At 52.1% G+C, this 17,889-nt stretch overlaps 1 protein-coding gene across 1 annotated transcript in view; it reads left to right on the top strand.

Moving 5' to 3' along the window:
- Positions 1-17,889, top strand: part of SHE (Src homology 2 domain containing E) — a 43,800-nt gene that overhangs the window by 13,078 nt on the left and 12,833 nt on the right. Inside the window, exons 2-3 of the mRNA XM_038769020.1 lie at positions 1,260-1,386; positions 13,815-14,141. Coding sequence (XP_038624948.1) covers positions 1,260-1,386; positions 13,815-14,141 — 454 coding nt within the window. The remainder of the gene's footprint in view (positions 1-1,259; positions 1,387-13,814; positions 14,142-17,889) is intronic.

Raw genomic sequence — 17,889 nt, 5'->3', positions numbered from 1 at the left:
GGCTCCCTGGTGGTCTTGGGGGGATCCTTGGGGATCTCTGAGAGCTCGCTGGGGGTCTCTGGGGGTTCCCCGGTGGTCTCTGAGAGCTCTCTGGGGGTCTCTGGGGACTCTCTGGGGGCTCCCTGGGAGGGTCTCTGAGAGCTCTCTGGAAGTCTCTGAGGGCTCCCTGGTGGTCTCTGGGGGATGCTTGAGGGTCTCTGGGAGCTCTCTGGGGACTCTCTGGGTGTCTCTGGGGTCTCTCTGGGGTGTCTCCGGGGGCTTCCTGGTGGTCTCCGGGGGATCCTTGGTGGTCTCTGGGAGCTCTCTGGGGACTCCCTGGGGGTCTCTGGGGGCTCCCTGGGAGTCTCTGGGAGCTCCCTGGGGGTCTCTGGGGACTCTCTTGGAGTCTCTGGGGATCCCTGGAGTCCCTCTGGGGTGTCTTGGGGGGCTCCTTGGGGGTCTCTAGGAGTTGTTCGGGAGGTCTCTGGGGGGTCTCTAGGTGTTGTTTGGGAGGTCTCTGGGGACTCCCTGGGGGTCTCTGGGGGCTGCCTGGGGGTCTCGGGGAGCTCCCTGAGGGTCTCTGGGAACTCTCCTGGGGTCTCTGGGGATCCCTGGAGTCGTTCTGGGGGTTCTTGGGGGGCTCCTTGGGGGTCTCTGAGAGTACTTTGGGGGCTCCTTGGGGTTCCCTGGGAGTTGTGTGGGGGTCTCTGGGGGCTACTTGGGGGTCTCTGGGAGCTCTCTGGGAGTCCCTGGGGTCTCTCTGGGGTGTCTCCGGGGGCTTCCTGGTGGTCTCCGGGGGATCCTTGGTGGTCTCTGGGAGCTCTCTGGGGACTCCCTGAGGGTCTCTGGGGGCTCCCTGGGGGTCTCTGGGAGCTCCCTGGGGGTCTCTGGGGACTCTCTTGGGGTCTCTGGGGATCCCTGGAGTCCCTCTGGGGTGTCTTGGAGGGCTCCTTGGGGGTCTCTAGGAGTTGTTCGGGGGGTCTCTGGGTGGTCTCTAGGAGTTTGGGAGGTCTCTGGGGACTGCCTGGGGTTCTCGGGGAGCTCCCTGGGGGTCTCTGGGAACTCTCTTGGGGTCTCTGGGGATCCCTGGAGTCTTTCTGGGGAGTCTTGGGGGGCCCCTTGGGGGTCTCTGGGAGTTTTTGGGGGGCTCCTTGGGGTTCCCTAGGAGTTGTGTGGGGGTCTCTGGGGGCTACTTGGGGGTCTGTGGGAGCTCTCTGGGGGTCTCCCCGGGGGTCTCCCCGGGGGCTGAGCCCTCCTTGTCCCTCGTCCCGGCCCGGCAGGTGTCCATCGTGGAAGACTACGCCGATCCGTACGACGCCCAGCGCACTAGGAGCCCGAGGGAGGCCGACAGAGAGGGCGAGAACGACGGCTACATGGAGCCCTATGATGCCCAGCAGCTCATTACAGGTGCGGGGGCGACCCGGGCTCCTCCCCGCTGCCCAACGGGCCCGGGGGGCACGGGCAGGGGGGAGCAGGAGGAGGGAAGAGGAGGAGGAGGAGAGAAGGGAGAAGGGAAGAGGAAAAAGGTGGAGGAGGAGGGGAGAAGGGAAGAGGAGACCAGTATTAGGAGGCCTTCCCAGACTGGGCCCCCTCCTTCCTCTCCCCCTCCTCCCCCTCCCCTCCGCCTTACCTCCTTCCCCTCCCCACAGCACCTGTAGATATGTATAGATGTTTGTATTTATTTTATTTGTACGTATTTATTCTATTTATTTTGTTAATATGTTTTGCCTTGTTGTCTGCCTCCCCCTTCTAGACTGTGAGCCCGCTGTTGGGTAGGGACCGTCTCTAGATGTTGCCAGCTTGTACTTCCCAAGCGCTTAGTACAGTGCTCTGCACACAGTAAGCGCTTAATAAATACGATTGAATGAATGAAGGAGAAAGGAGGAGGAGGAGGGTGGAGGAGGGGAGAAGGGAAGAGGAGAAAGGAGGAGGAGAGAAGGGAAAAGGAGAAAGGAGGAGAAGGGAGGAGGAGGAAAGAAGAGGAAGAGGAGGAGGGGGAGGAGGAAGGGGAGGAGGAGGAGAAGGGAGGAGGAAAGAGGAGAAAGAAGAAGGAGGTGGAGGAGGAAGAAGAGGTGAAGGGAGGAGAGAGGAGGAGTAGGAGAAGGGAGGAGGAGGAGGAGGAAGAGAAGGAAGAGGAGGAGGAGGACAAGGGGGAGGAGGAAGTGGAGGAAGAAGAAGAGGAGGAAGAGGAGGAGAAAGGAGGATGAGAGAAGGGAAGAGGCGAAAGGGAGAGGAGGAGGAGGGAAGAGGAGGAGGAAGAGGAGGAGAAGGGAGGAGGAGGAGAGAAGGGAAGAGGAGAAAGGGGGAGGAGGAGAGAGGAGGAGGAGAAAGGGGGAGGAGGAGAGAGGAGGAGGAAAAAGGAGGGAGGAGGTGGAGAAGGGAGGAGGTGGGGAGGAGGTGGAAGAGGAAAGGTGAAGGGAGGAGAGGAGGAGGAAGTGGAGGAAGAAGAAGAGGAGGAGGAGGACTATGCGTTAAGCACTGTTCTAAGCGCTGGGGTAGATACAAAATAATCAGGTCAGACACAACCCTTGTTCGATGTGGCACACTGTCTAAGCAGGAAAGAGAGGGTGGGTTTGTGTGTGTGTGTGTGTGTGTCCTGTCTCCCTCATCAGTCGCGCAGCCTCCCGCCCCCCAGGACAGGGGCCCCCTCTCTCTTCTCCTCCTCCCTCCGTCCCCACTGTGGCTGGGGAGGGAAGGGAGGGAGGGAGCCAGTCAGTTTAGGGGAGGGGGCTTCTTCAAACAGCTCCCGAAGGCTCCCCACAGTGCCTGTCGACCCTGTCTGAGACAGAGAGAGAGAGAGAGAGAGAGAGAGAGAGAGAGAGAGAGAGAGTGTGTGGTTGGGGGGTATCTGAGTTGGAGACCCCCTCCCCAGGAGCCCGATTTGGAACGAGGGCGGGGGTCTGGAGCCGAGAACGTTTTCCTAGAATTCCAGGATCGTAGGAAGAACCGTGACAGGGCCGGGGGTCAGTCCTTCCCCGCCTCCCCAACTCCTCCCTGCCCGGGCAGGGCACAAGCTAATCCGTGTGGATCAATCAATCAATCAATCAATCAATCAATCGTATTTATTGAGCGCTTACTGTGTGCAGAGCACTGAACTAGGCGCTTGGGAAGTACAAGTTGGCAACATATAGAGACAGTCCCTGGAATCCAAGGGATTCCCTGGAGATCCAAGGGAATCAGGTTGTCCCACGTGGGGCTCACAGAGCCGGGAGGGGGGTCGCGAGTGGGCTCGTCGTCCACTTGAGGTTTTGGGGTTTCTGGTCTGTAAAAATCCAAACGAAACGCTAAAACTGCGACGGTCAGCGCTGGGCGAGAGCAGTAGGGGCAGGGTCTTAGGAGGAGGGGCCTGTGATGGCCCGAAAGCTTTAGCGTTGGAGTTGAAATTCATTCAATCGTATTTACTGAGCGCTTACTGTGTACAGGGCACTGTACTAAGTGCTTGGGATGTACAAGTTGGCAACATATAGAGACGGTCCCTACCCAACAACGGGCTCAAATCCAATGGGTTCCCCCCACCCTCACAGGTTCGAATCTCCTCTAGACTGTAAGCTCGTTGTGGGCAGTGAATGTGTCTGTTTATTGTTGTTCATTCATTCATTCAATCGTATTTATTGAGCACTTACTGTGTGCAGAGCACTGGACTAAGCGCTTGGGAAGTACAAGTTGGCAACATATAGAGACGGTCCCTACCCAACAGTGGGCTCACAGTCTAGGAGGGGGAGCTCACAGTCTAGAAGGGGGAACCTAAACGCTTAGTATATTGCTCTGCACACAGTAAGCTCTGAATAAATTCGATTGAATGAATGAATGAACAGGGGCTGGGTGTTGGGGAGGAGGGGACAGAGGACGGGGCAGTGGCGGGGATTGGGGGGAGCAGCCAATGTTTAGGGGTAGGGGGAGAGGGACTGAGGGACAGGAGCAGGTCTTGGGGAGGGGGGAGAGGAGCTGAGGGACAGGGGCAGGGTCTTGGGGAGGGGGAAGAGGGGCTGAGGGATAGGGAAAGGGTCTTGGGGGGGAGAGGGGGTCTTGAGGGGCCCGGGAAGAGGGGCTGAGGGACAGGAGCAGATCTTGGGGGGCCGGGGGAGAGGGGCTGAGGAATAGGGGTAGGGTCTTGGAGGGGAGAGGGGCTGAGGGACAGGGAAAGGGTCTTGGGGAGAAGGGAAAGGGGCTGAGAGACAGAGGCAGGGTCTTGGAGGGGAGAGGGGCTGAGAGACAGGGGCAGGGTCTTGAGGTGGGGAGAGGGACTGAGGGACAGGGGCAGGGCCTTGGGGAGGGGGGCTGAGGGACAGGGAAAGGGTCTTGGGGGAAGAGGGGCTGAGGGACAGGAGCAGGTCTTGGGGAGGGGGGAGAGGGGCTGAGAGACAGGGGCAGGATCTTGGGGCGGGGAGAGGGACTGAGGGACAGGGGCAGGGCCTTGGGGAGGGGGGCTGAGGGACTGAGGGACAGGGGCAGGGCCTTGGGGAGGGGGGCTGAGGGGCTGAGGAACAGGAGGAGGTCTTGGGGAGGGGGGGAGAGGGGCTGAGAGACAGAGGTAGGGTCTTGGAGGGGAGAGGGGCTGAGAGACAGGGGCAGGGTCTTGGGGTGGGGGAGAGGGGCTGAGGGACAGGAGGAGGTCTTGGGGAGGGGGCAGAGAGGCTGAAGGATGGGGGTAGGTCGGGGAGGGAAGGGCTGAGGGACGGGGCAGGGTCTTGGGGAGAGGGGCTGAAGGACAGGGGCAGGGTTTTGAGGAGTAGAGGGGCTGAGGGATGGGAAAGGGTCTCGAGGGGTAGAAGCGGCTGAGGGACAGGGGCTGGGGGCGTTGGGGGAGGGTCTGGGGTGTCCTGGGGCAGCCCAGGCCGGGCGGGGAGGGAGGGAGGGACAGGCAGGCGGCCGGCCGGCCGGCCGGCCAGCCGGGACAGGAAAGCCCGAGGCCTGTTTCCGGCCGGCCTCGCTGCTCCCAGAGATAAGGAGGCAGCTCTTGGGCGGGGGCCTCCCTCCCGGGCCCTCCCCACCCTTCCCCGCCCGGGCCGGGACCCCAAGGGTCACTAGCCAGTGAACCCTGAAGATGTTCTTGAATGGAAGGAAGTCAGTAGCAGGCCCGAGCCACCCCCTCCACCTCCTCCTCCTCCTCCCGGCAAGACCCTCGTCCACCAGAAAAAAAAAAAAATAATAATAGTAATAAATGAGTCAGGGGGCAGGCGTTCGGGATTAAAAAAACCCAACAAAACACCGATAGAAGAAAAAGGCAGCAGAGGTCTTGAAGTATTATTATTATTATTATTATTATTGTACTTGTTGTGCGCTCACTATGTGCCAGACACTCTTGTAAGCGCTGGGGTAGATACACGGTAATCAGGTTGGACACAGTCCCTGACCCACAGAGGGTTCCCGGTCTTAATCGCCATTTTACCCTGGAGGCAACTGAGATACAGAGAATCAATCAATCAATCAAATTTATTGAGCGCTTACTGTGTGCAGAGCACTGTACTAAGCACTTGGGAAGTACAAGTTGGCAACATACAGAGACAGTCCCTATCCAACAGTGGGCTCACAGTCTAAAAGGGGGAGACAGAGAACAATACCAAACATACTAACAAAATAAAATAAAAGAGAAGTGAAGCAACTTGACCAAGGTCACACAGCAAACGAGTGGTGGAGTTAATAATGATGGTATTTGTTAAGCACTTATGCCAAGCACTGTTCTAACCGCCGGGGAGGTTACAAGGTGATCAGGTTGTCCCACGGGGGGCTCACAGTTTTAATCCCCATTTTACAGATGAGGTAACTGAGGCATGGAGAAGTTGTGACTTGCCCAAAGTCACGCAGCTGACAGTTGGAGTTGGGATTAACTCAGGTCCTTCAGACTCCCAGGTCTATCCATTAGGCCGGGATAACACTTGGGTCCATCTGGGCAGACCCACCCTCCCGTTTCCAGCACACTAACTCACTCATATTGTTGTGTGGTCCTCTCCCAAGCGCTTAGTACAGTGTTCTGCACACGGTAAGCGCTCAATAGATACGATCGATTGATTGATTACCCACTTCCCCCTGTTTGTTAACTATTTCTGTGTCCATCTCCTCCAGCTAGACTGGCAGCCCCCTGAGAGCTGGGGATACCGTCTACTCTACTGTAGAAGCAGCGTGGCTCAGTGGCAAGAGCCCAGGCTTGGGAGCCAGAGGTTGTGGGTTCTAATCCCGGCTCCACCACTTGTCAGCTGGGTGACTTTGGGCAAATCACTTCACTTCTCTGTGCCTCAGTTACCTCATCTGGAAAATGAGGATGAAGACTGGGAGCCCCACGTGGGACAACCTCCTTACCTTGTATCTACTCCAACACTTAGAACAATCAATCAATCGTATTTATTGAGTGCTTACTGTGTGCAGAGCACTGTACTAAGCGCTTGGGAAGTACAAGTTGGCAACTTAGAACAGTGCTTGGCACATAGTGAGCACTTAACAAATACCATTATTATCATTATTATTATTACTGTTCGCTCCCCAGCGCTCAGTACAGTGCTCTGCACCCTGTAGACGCTCAACACGGTCTGCGGAGAAGCAGTGTGGACTAGCGGAAAGAGCACGGGCCTGGGAATCAGAGGACCTGGGTTCTAATAATAATAATAATAATAATAATGGCATTTATTAAGCACTTACTATGTGCAAAGCACTGTTCTAATCCCGCGTCACCCATTCCTCCTGTTCCTAATTTACCTCCTCTGGAAAATGAGAAGCAGCGTAGCTCAGTGGCAAGAGCCCGGGCTTGAGAGTCATGGGTTCTAATCCCGACTCTGCCACTTGTCAGCTGCGTGACTTTGGGCAAGTCACTTAACTTCGTGCCTCAGTTCCCTCATCTGTAAAATGGGGATTACATTTTACAATCCCCTTGATTGTAAACCTTGATTACCTTTTCTCCCCCCAGCGCTTAAAACAGTGCTTGGCACAGAGTAAGCGCTTAACAAATACCAACATTATCATTATTGTTATTTAAGAGTGTGAGCCCCTTGGGGGGCACGGTCCAACCTGATTATCTCTGTATCTACCCCGGCGCTTAGTACGGTGCGTGGCACATAGTAAGCGCTTAACAAATACCAGGAAAAAATAATAATACCATTAACGAATAAAATCCAAGTTTTCTCCCGGCTCTGAGTTCCGGAGGGAGGCGCAGTTCCCCCTTTTGGCCACCAGGCGAGCATATGGCGCCCTCCTCAGCCAGTGTTTTTCCACCTCCCCAGTTTTTTTTAAAAAAAGTTATAATAATAATAATAATAATGATGGCATTTATTAAGCGCTTACTATGTGCAAAGCACTGTTCTAAGCGCTGGGGAGCTTACAAGGTGATCAGGTTGTCCCACGGGGGGATCACAGTCTTCATCTCCATTTTCCAGATGAGGGAACTGAGGCCCAGAGAAGTGAAGCGACTTGCTCAGAGTCACACAGCTGACAAGTGGCGGAGGCGGGATTTGAACCCATGATCTCTGCCTCTAAAGCCCGTTCTTTCTCCACCGAGCCACGCTGCTTCTCTGAGTGCTTGTGTGCAGAGCCCACTACTAAGCTCTTGAGAGAGTATAATGTAACAGAGTTGGTAGACATGTTCCCTGCCCAGAATAATACTATCAATCAGTCAATCAATCGTATTTATTGAGCGCTTACTATGTGTAGAGCACTGTACTAAGTGCTTGGGAAGTACAAGTTGGCAACATATAGAGACAGTCCCTACCCAACAGTGGGCTCACAGTCTAAAAGACTATGTGCCAGGCACTGTACTAAATGCCGGGTGGGGTAGATACAAGCTAATGATAATAATAATGATGGTATTTGTTAAGCGCTTACTATGTGCCAAGGGCTGTTCTAAGCACTGGGGTTGATACAAGGTAATCAGGTTGTCCCACGTGGGGCTCACAGTCTTCATCCCCATTTGACAGATGAGTCAGGTTGGACGCAGTCCCTGACCCCCATGGGGCTCATCATCATCATCAATCGTATTTATTGAGCACTTACTGTGTGCAGAGCACTGTACTAAGCGCTTGGGAAGTACAAGTTGGCAACATATAGAGACAGTCCCTACCCAACAGTGGGCTCACAGTCTAAAAGGGGGAGACAGAGAACAAAACCAAACATACTAACAAAATAAAATAAGGCTCGCAGCCTTAATCCCCATTTTACGGATAAGGTAACCGAGGCACAGAGAAGATAAATGACTTGACCAAGGTCACAGAGCAGGCAACTGGCTACCGAGGCCAGAAGTAAACAAAGGCTGTCAGGGAAGCAGCATGGCCTAATGGACAGAGCCCAGGCCTGGGAGTTGGAGGACCAGGGTTCATTCATTCAGTCGTATTTATTGAGCGCTTACTGCGTGCAGAGCACTGGACTAAGCGCTTGGGAAGTACAAATCGGCAACATATAGAGACGGTCCCTACCCAACAACAGGCTCACGGTCTAGAAGGGGGAGACTGGTGTCAAAATCATCAGAATAAATAAAATTATAGCTATATGCGTATCATTAACAAAATAAATAGAATAGTAAATATGTAAGCGCTTGGGAAGTACAAATGAGCAACATATAGAGGCGGTCCCTAATCCCAGCTCTGCCAAGGGCCTGCTGGGTGACCTTGGGCAAATCATTTCATTTCTCAGTTTCCTAATCTGTAAAATGGGGATTCAGTACCTTCTCCCTCTCCCTTAGATTGGGACTCCAATGAGGGTCTGTCTCTGATCTGATTATCAGGTCAGATAATTCACTGATCCTCTTTCCACTGAGCAGCGTGGCTCAGTGGAAAGAGCCCGGGCTTTGGAGTCGGAGGTCATGGGTTCAAATCCCGGCTCTGCCACTTGTCAGATGTGTGGCTTTGGGCAAGTCACTTCACTTCTCTGGGCCTCAATGACCTCATCTGTAAAATGGGGATTAAGAGTGTGAGCCCCACGTGGGACAACCTGATCACCTTGTATCCCCCCAGCTCTTAGAACACTGCTTTGCACATGGTAAGTGCTTAATAAATGCCATTATTATTATTATTATTATTATTATTATTATTATCCAGAGCTCAGTTCAATGTTTGGCACATAGTAAGAGCCTAATAAACACCACCGTCATTACCATCATCATGTTTCCAGCCCAAACAGCTCACCCTCTAGAGTCAACAGAGATGAAGCAGCGTGGTTTAGAGCACAGAGCCTGGGAGTCAGAAGGACCTGGGTTCTAATTCTGGCTCCTCCACATATCTGCTGTGTGACCTTGGGAAAGTCACTTCACTTCTCAGGGCCTCAGTTATCTGTAAAATGGGGATTAAGAGGGTGAGCCCCATGTGGGAGAGGGACTTTGTCCAACCTGATTAGCTTGTATCTACCCCAGTGCTTGGCACATAGTGAGTGCTTAACAAGTACCATTATTTATTATTATTATGTGGCTGGTTTATGTGGGATTGATCAGTCAATAATAATTACCTCGTATCTACCCCGGCGCTTAGAACAGTGCTTGGCACATAGTAAGTGCTTAACAAATACCAACATTATTATTATTATTATTATTATGTACTAAGTGTTTTTATTATTATTATTACTTTGTGCAGAGCACTGTACTGAGGGCTGGAGAGAGGTGCACAGGCCTGGGAATCAGAGGACCCGGGTTCCAATTCAGACTCCACCACATTCTGCTCTGTGACCTTGGGCAAGTCACTTAAATTCTCAGTGCCTCAGTTACCTCATCTATAAAATGGAGATTAAATCCTATTCCCTCGTACTTAGACTGGGAGCCGTAGCTGGGACAAGGACTGTGTCCAACCGGATTAAATTCTACCTCAGTGCTTGGGAGTAATAATATATAAGTAATCACTTATATATTATTATTATTATTGAGAAGCAGCGTGGCTCAATGGAAAGAAAACGGGCTTTGGAGTCTGAAGTCATGGGTTCAAATCCCAGCTGTGCCAATAGTCAGCTGTGTGACCTTGGGCAAGTCACCTTCTCTGTGCCTCAGTTACCTCATCTGTAAAATGGGGATGAAGACTGTGAGCCCTACACGGGACAATCTGATCACCTCGTATCCTCCCCAGTGCTTAGAACAGTGCTTTGCACATAGTAAGTGCTTAACAAATGCCATTATTATTATTATACATGATCCCTGCCCTTGAAGTGTTTATAGTCTAGCTGGGGAAGACAGACTATTATTATTAATAATTGACAATAATAATAATAACCATGGTATGTGTTAATAATAATAATTTAATAACTGTGGTATTTGTTAAGCACTTACTGTATGCCAGGCACTATACTGAGCACTGGGGTGGATCCAAGAAAATCGGGTTGGATGCAGTCCCTGTCCCGTGTGGGGCTCATAGTCTCAATCCCCACTTTACAGATGAGGGAACTGAGGCACAAAAAAGTGAAGTGACTTGCCCACGGTCATACAGCAGATAAGCAACCGTATGCTTAACGCTGGGGTAGATAAAATAGGATCGGATCAGACAGAACAATCTTAAATAATTTAATGTCCTCAATCAATCCATCAATAGTACTTATTGAGCACCCACCCTGCACAGCACCGTGAACTCCAGAGAGTACAATAATTAGTAGACACAATCCCTGCCTTCAAGGAGTTTCAAGTCTAGCAGGGAAGGCGGGGGGGGGGTGGGTGTTGGTCTATGGGGAAGGGGCGGGAGAGAGAAAGAGAGGAGATGGGGGATGTGAGTGAGGCCCTAAATACTGGGGTGGGGCAGGGGCAGGGGTAGGGAGTGCTCAAGATGCTGCAGTGTGCAGGAGTGGGTGGGTGCGTGGGCCGGGGGGAGGTGAGACTGGAACGGAAAGTTTGAGAGGTTGTCCTAAAGAGGGGGAGCTGGGGGCCTCCCCCCAGGGAAGACAGGGAGCTGGTGGTTGACCCCCGGGAAAAACGGGGAACTAGGGATTATCCCCCAGGGGAGATGGGGGAGCTGGTGGTTGTCCCCCAGGAAAAACAGGGGGAGCTGGAGACCGTCCCCCAGGGGAGACAGGGGGAGTTGGTGTTTGTCCCTCAGGAAAAACAGGAGGAGCTGGAGACCGTCCCCCAGGGGAGACGGGGAAGTTGTTGTTTGTCCCCCAGGAAAAATGGGGAGCTGGGGACCACCCCCCAGGGGAGACAGGGGGAGTTGGTGGTTGTCCCCCAGGAAAAACAGGGGGAACTGGGGACTGTCCCCCAGGGGAGATGGGGGAGCTGGTGGTTGTCCCTCAGGAAAAACAGGGGGAGCTGGAGACCATCCCCCAAGGAAGACAGGAGGAGCTGGTGGTTGTCCCCCAGGAAAAACAGGGGGAACTGGGGACAGTCCCCCAGGGGAGACAGGGGGAGTTGGTGGTTGTCCCTCAGGAAAAACAGGAGGAGCTGGAGACTGTCCCCCAAGGAAGACAGGAGAAGCTGGTGGTTGTCCACCAGGAAAAGCAGGGGGAGGTGGAGACAGTCCCCCAGGGGAGACAGGGGGAGTTGGTGGGTTGTCCCCCAGGAAAAACAGGGGGAACTGGGGACCGACCCCCAGGGGAGACATGGGGAGTTGGTGGTTGTCCCCCAGGAAAAACAGGGGGAGCTGGAGACCGTCCCCCAAGGAAGACAGGAGGAGCTGGTGGTTGTCCCCCAGGAAAAACAGGGGGAACTGGGGACCGTCCCCCAGGGGAGACAGGGGGAGTTGGTGGTTGTCCCTCAGGAAAAACAGGGGGAACTGGGGACCGTCCCCTAGGGGAGACACGGGGAGTTGGTGGTTGTCCCCCCAGGAAAACTGGGGGGAAGTGGGGGCCGTCCCCCAGGGGAGACAAGGGGAGTTGGTGGCTGTCCCCCAGGAAAAACAGGGGGAGCTGGGGACCATCCCCCAGGGGAGAGGGTCGCAGGCCTGAGTCCCTTGGCCAAAGGCCTACTCCCCAAATGCAGGGGCTCTGGGCCCTCCCTCCTCTTCCTCTTCCTCCTCCTCCTCCCCCCTCGGATGGGGGGGGAGGGGACCCAGCTGGGCAGAATAACAGGAAGTGAGTGGAACAGAAGCTGGAAATAAAAGATTTTTCGCTGCCGATTCCCACCCCCGCCCTCCTCCCCCATTTTGTGTTTCCTTTTCCTCTCGCGCCGGCTCCGGCGGGCCTCTCCTAATGATAAAGGTGTTTGTTAAGCGCTTACTCTGTGCCAGGCACTGTACTGAGCACCGGGGGAGATGCGAGATAAACGGGTTGGACACGGTCCCTGTCCCATGTGGTGCCCATAGTCTAAAATGCCGGGGGAGAACAGGTATTTAATCCCCATTCTTACAGATCACCATCATCATCATCAATCGTATTTATTGAGCGCTTACTATGTGCAGAGCACTGTACTAAGTGCTTGGGAAGTACAAATTGGCAACATATAGAGACAGTCCCTACCCAACAGTGGGCTCACAGTCTTAAAGGGGGATACAGAGAACAAAACCAAACATACTAACATACTAACAGTTTTACAGATGAAAAACTGAGGCCCAGAGAAGCTGACTTGCCCAGAAAAGTGGACAAATGATGGTATCTGTTAAGCGCTTACACTGTGGTAGATACAAACTATTCAGGTTAGGCGCATTTACAGTCCCACATGGGGCTCACAGTCTTCATCCCCGTTTTAGAGATGAGGGAACTGAGGCACGGAGAAGTGAAGTAAGTGACTTGCCCGAGGTTACATAGAAGACAAGTGGCGGGGCCAGGATTAGAACTCAGGTCTTCTAACTCCCAGGCCTCCTCTGCTTTCTGAACTAAGCCACGCTCTAATCTCTGATGGTGTGAGTCCATGAGACACATCGGCCCGATTTCCGCTCTCTCCCCACCCTTCCTCTCCGGCCTCTCCAGGGTGTGAACTCCTAAGGGCGGAGCTTGGCTTCGGCTGTGCTCCTCCAAGCACTCAGTATATTCATTCTAGCGATAGTTTTTGAGAAGCAGTGAGGCCTAGTAGATAGCCCGGGCCTGGAAATCAGAAGGACCTGGGTTCGAATTCCGGCTCCACCACCTGTTTGCTGGGTGACTTGGGCAAATCACTTCGCTTCTCTGTGTCTCGGTTGCCTCGTCTGTAAAATGGGGTTAAGAGTGTGAGCCCCATGTGCTTAGTACAGTGCCTCAGCGTTTAGTACGGGGCCTGGTACATAGTAAGCACTTAACAAATACCACCATTATTGCTATTATTATTATGTGGGGCAGGGGCTGAGTCCAACCTGATTAGCTTCTGTGTGCCCTAGCATTTAGAGCAGTGTTTGGCACATTAGTACAACCAAGTGGCACCAAGCGCTGTAATTATCATCATTATTATTATTATTGTGGCGTTCATCAAGTGCTTACTCTGTGCCGAGCGCTGTGCTGAACGCTGGGGCAGATGGAGGGTAATGAGATGGGAACCCAGTCCCTGTCCCCCGTGGGACTCTCGGTCTTAGAGGGAGGGAGAGAGGGCTGGGGGGGTCATCTAGACTGTGAGCCCGCTGTTGGGTAGGGACCGTCTCTATATGTTGCAAACTTGTACTTCCCAAGCGCTTAGTACAGTGCTCTGCACACAGTAAGCGCTCAATAAATACGATTGAGTGAATGAATGAATGAATGAATCCTCACTTTACAGAGGAGGAGGCCGAAGTCCAGAGAAGGTCAGTGATTTTCCAGAGGTCACACAGCAAGTTGGGGCAGAGCAGGGCGGGAACTTGGCCTCCTGTCTCCCAGCCCGAGCTCTGTCATTCCTTGAATGGTATTTATAGAGCGCTTGCTGTGTGCTGAGCACTGTACTAAGCGTTTGGGAGAGTCCAATGAACCCCACTGGACCAAGCTGCCTTTCTGTCCATGTCTGCCTCTAAGGGGGTGGCCTCAACCTCCCCTTGTCCCTCTCTGCCCCCCCCCACCCCCCGCCTGCCTTTCAGAAATCCGGCGGAGAGGATCCAAGGACCCGCTGGTCAAGGTGGCCCAGCTGCTAGAAGGCCCCTGCGAGGCGGGGGACAGTGGGTGTGGGCGCCCGGAGCCCGGGCCCAAGCGGCGGGGGTCCCGGGACGTGCTGGGGAAGACCCCCCAGCTGTACGACACCCCCTACGAACCGGCCGGGGGCTGCGGGGGGCCGGGGGGTCCCGAGGCCCCGGGGGTCGCGGGGCTGGAGCGAAGGCCTCGCCTGCCCGAGAACGACGAGCGTCCGGCGGCCGAGTACGAGCAGCCCTGGGAGTGGAAGAAGGAGCAGATCGTGAAAGCCCTGTCCGGTAAGGGGGTCTCGGCCACGCGTGGGGGGACGGGGAGGGCGGGACCCCCTCCCCTCCCCTCCCCTCCATCCCCCCCCCGGCAGTCAATGAACACATTCTGCTATTGACCCATTCAGTCCATCAGGATGACCTACTGAGCGCCCGCTATAATAATAATAATAATACTGTTGGGTAGGGACTGTCTCTATATGTTGCCAACTTGCACTTCCCAAGCGCTTAGTACAGTGCTCTGCACACAGTAAGTGCTCAGTAAATACGATTGATTGATTAATAATAATAGCATTTGTTAAGTGCTTATTGTGTGCCAGGCACTGTTCTAAGCACTGGAGTAATACTAATACTAATATTAATACTACTACTACTAATAATAATGGCATTTATTAAGTGCTTCCTATGTGCAGAGCACTACTACTAATAATAATAATGGCATTTGTTAAGCGCTTACTATGTGCAAAGCACTGTTCTAAGCGCTGGGGAAGTCACAAGGTGATCAGGTTGTCCCACATGGGGCTCACAGTCTTAATCCCCATTTTCCAGATGAGGGAACTGAGGCACAGAGAAGTGAAGGGACTCGCCCAAAGTCACACAGCTGACAAATGGCAGAGCCGGGATTTGAACCCCTGACCTCTGACTCCAAAGCCCGGGCTCTTTCCACTGAGCCACGCTGCTTCTCTAGATAATAAAATCATAATAATTAATCATTGTGGTATTAGTTAAGCACTGACAATGTGCCAGGCACTGTTCTAAGCGCCGATACAAGCTAATCAGGTTGGACACAGTCCCGGTCCCACGTGGGGCTCACCGTCTTCACCCCCATTTTACAGAGGAGGGAACTGAGGCACAGAGAAGTGAAGGGACTAGCCCAAGGTCACGCAGCAGGCAAGTGGCAGAGCCGGGATTACAACCCACGTCCTCTGACTCCCAAGCCCATGTTCTTGCCACTAGGCCGTGCTGCTTCAGGGTGCTGTACTGAGCGCTCGGGGAATTGGAGTTGTCAGCTGTGTGACTTTGGGCAAGTCACTTCACTTCTCTGTGCCTCAGTTTCCTCATCTGTAAAATGGGGATTGAGACTGTGAGCCCCACGTGGGACAACCTGATCACCTTGTAACATCCCCAGTGCTTAGAACAGTGCTTTGCGCATAGTAAGCGCTTAATAAATGCCATCATTATTATTTTTAGACTGTGAGCCCACTGTTGGGTAGGGCCTGTCTCTATATGTTGCCAACTTGTACTTCCCAAGCGCTTAGTACAGTGTTCTGCACGCAGTAAGCGCTCAATAAATACGATTGATGATGATGATGATTGGAGTTAGCAGACACAGTTTCTGCCTTCAAGGAACTTCCAGTCTGACCGGGGAGAAAGTTGCAGAAGAAGTTCAGATAACAATATTATTACTATTACCATTACCAAGTGCCAAGCACTGGTCTAAGCACTAGGGTAGATGCATGAGAATTTATCCTAGCGCTTAGAACGGTACTTGGCACATAGTAAGCGCCTATCACCGTAATTATTGTTATTACTATTATTAATATTGTTGGACACAATCTCTTTCCCATAGTGGACTCGGTCTAAGAGAGGGAGAAATTCCCTAGACTGAGGTGGGGGGACAGGCGGATAGAATCAGTCAGTCAATCAAATGGTATTTATTGGGTGTTTATTGTGTGCAGAACACTCTGCTAAGCACTTGGGAGAGGACAATACAACTGAGTTGGAAGACGTGTTCCCTGCCCACAAGACGATTTCAGTCTAGAGGGGGGAGACACATTAAAATAAAGTAATGATATGTACATAAGTAAGTCAGTCAGTCGTATGTATTGAGTGCTTACTGTGTGCAGAGCACTGTACTGATGTGCATTTAGCTTAATTTCTATTTATTCTGATGACTTGACACTTGACCACATGTTTTGTTGTCTGTCTCCCCCTCCTACACTGTGAGCCCGTTGTTGGGTAGGGACCATCTCTATACGTTGCCGACTTGGACTTCCCAAGCACTTAATACAGTGCTCTGCACACAGTAAGCGCTCAATAAATACGATTGAATGAATGAATGAATGAGAGGACAATAGAACAATTAGAAGACATATTCTGTGCCCAGAAGTGCTGTGGGGATGAGGGTGGGGTGGATTTTCAAATGCTTCCAGGGAACAGATCCAAATGCAAAAATAACGCAAAAAGGAAGAGGGAATAGGGGAAATATGGGCTTAGTCTGGGAAGGCCTCTTGGAGGAGGTGGGCTTTTAGGAGGGTACCCCAGATGAGTAGACTGTACGGTTGCTGTAAGCAGGGAATGGGTCTACCAATTCTCCCAAACACCTAATACTCTCCCAAACACATAGTACTGTGCTCTTCTAGACTGTGAGCCCACTGTTGGGTAGGGACTGTCTCTATATGTTGCCAGCTTGTACTTCCCAAGCGCTTAGTACAGTGCTCTGCACACAGTAAGCGCTCAGTAAATACGATTGATTGATTGCTCTGCACTTAGTAAGTACTCAATAAATATGATTGATTAATTGGAAGTGGTGGTCTGGGGAATATACATGGGAAGGGAGTTCCAGGCCAGAGGGAGGACGAGATCAAGAGTCTGGCAATACGATAGACGACATCGAGGTGGCTCAGTGGCTAGAGCATGGCCCTGGAAGTCAGAAGGTCATGGGTTCTAATCCCGGCTCTGCCACTTTCATTCATTCATTCAATCGTATTTATTGAGCGCTCACTGTGTGCAGAGCACTGGACTAAGCGCTTGGGAAGTCCAAGTTGGCAACATCTAGAGACGGTCCCTACCCAACAGCGGGCTCACAGTCTAGAAGGGGGAGACAGAGAAGAAAACAAAACATATTAACAAAATAAAATAAATAGAATAGATATGTATAAGTAAAATAAATAAGTAAATAGAGTAATAATAGATAAATAAATCGAGTAATAAATAAATTGAGTAATAGAGTAATAAATAGAGTGATAAATAAATAGAGTGATAAATAGTCATAAATAAATAGAGTGATAAATAAATAAATAGAGTAATAAATAAATAGAGTGATAAATAAATAAATAGAGTAATAAATAAATAGAGTAATATCCTTTACTTCTCTGCTTCTTTGATTCTCCACTTCTCTGCTGGGTGACCTGGGACAAGTCACTTCACTTCTCTGGGCCTCAGTTCCTTCCTCTGTAAAACGGGGATTAAGAGGGTGAGCCTTGTGTGGGACAGGGACCGTGTCCAATCTGATTACCTTGTTTCTACCCCAGCGCCTAGAACAGTGCCTGGCACATAATAAGCGCTTAACAAATACCATCATCATCATCATTCATTCAACTGTATTTATTGAGCCCTTACTGTGTGCAGAGCACTGGACTAAGCGCCTGGGAAGTACAAGGCGGCAACATCTAGAGACGGTCCCTACCCAACGGGCTCACGGTCTAGAAGGGGGAGACAGACGACAAAACGAAACATGTTGACGGGTGTCAAAATCGTCAGAACAAATAGAATCATCGGTAAATAGGTTGGATGTAGAGGAACAAAGTGTGAGGGCTGGGTTGTAGTAGAATATCAGCAAGGTAAAGTCAGAGGGAGAGAGTTGATTGAACGTTTTAAAGTCGGTGGTAAGGAATTTCTGTTTGATACAGAGGTGATTGGGAAACGACTGGAGGTTCTTGAGAAGAGCGGAGATGTGGACTGAACTGATGATGATATTTGTTAAGCGCTTACTATGGAATAATAATAATAATGTTGGTACTTGTTAAGCGCTTACTGT

Source organism: Tachyglossus aculeatus, chromosome Y4, assembly GCF_015852505.1.
Source record: "Tachyglossus aculeatus isolate mTacAcu1 chromosome Y4, mTacAcu1.pri, whole genome shotgun sequence".
In the NCBI taxonomy this organism is placed as follows: Eukaryota; Metazoa; Chordata; class Mammalia; order Monotremata; family Tachyglossidae; genus Tachyglossus; species Tachyglossus aculeatus.
This window is presented reverse-complemented; position numbering and strand designations above follow the sequence as displayed.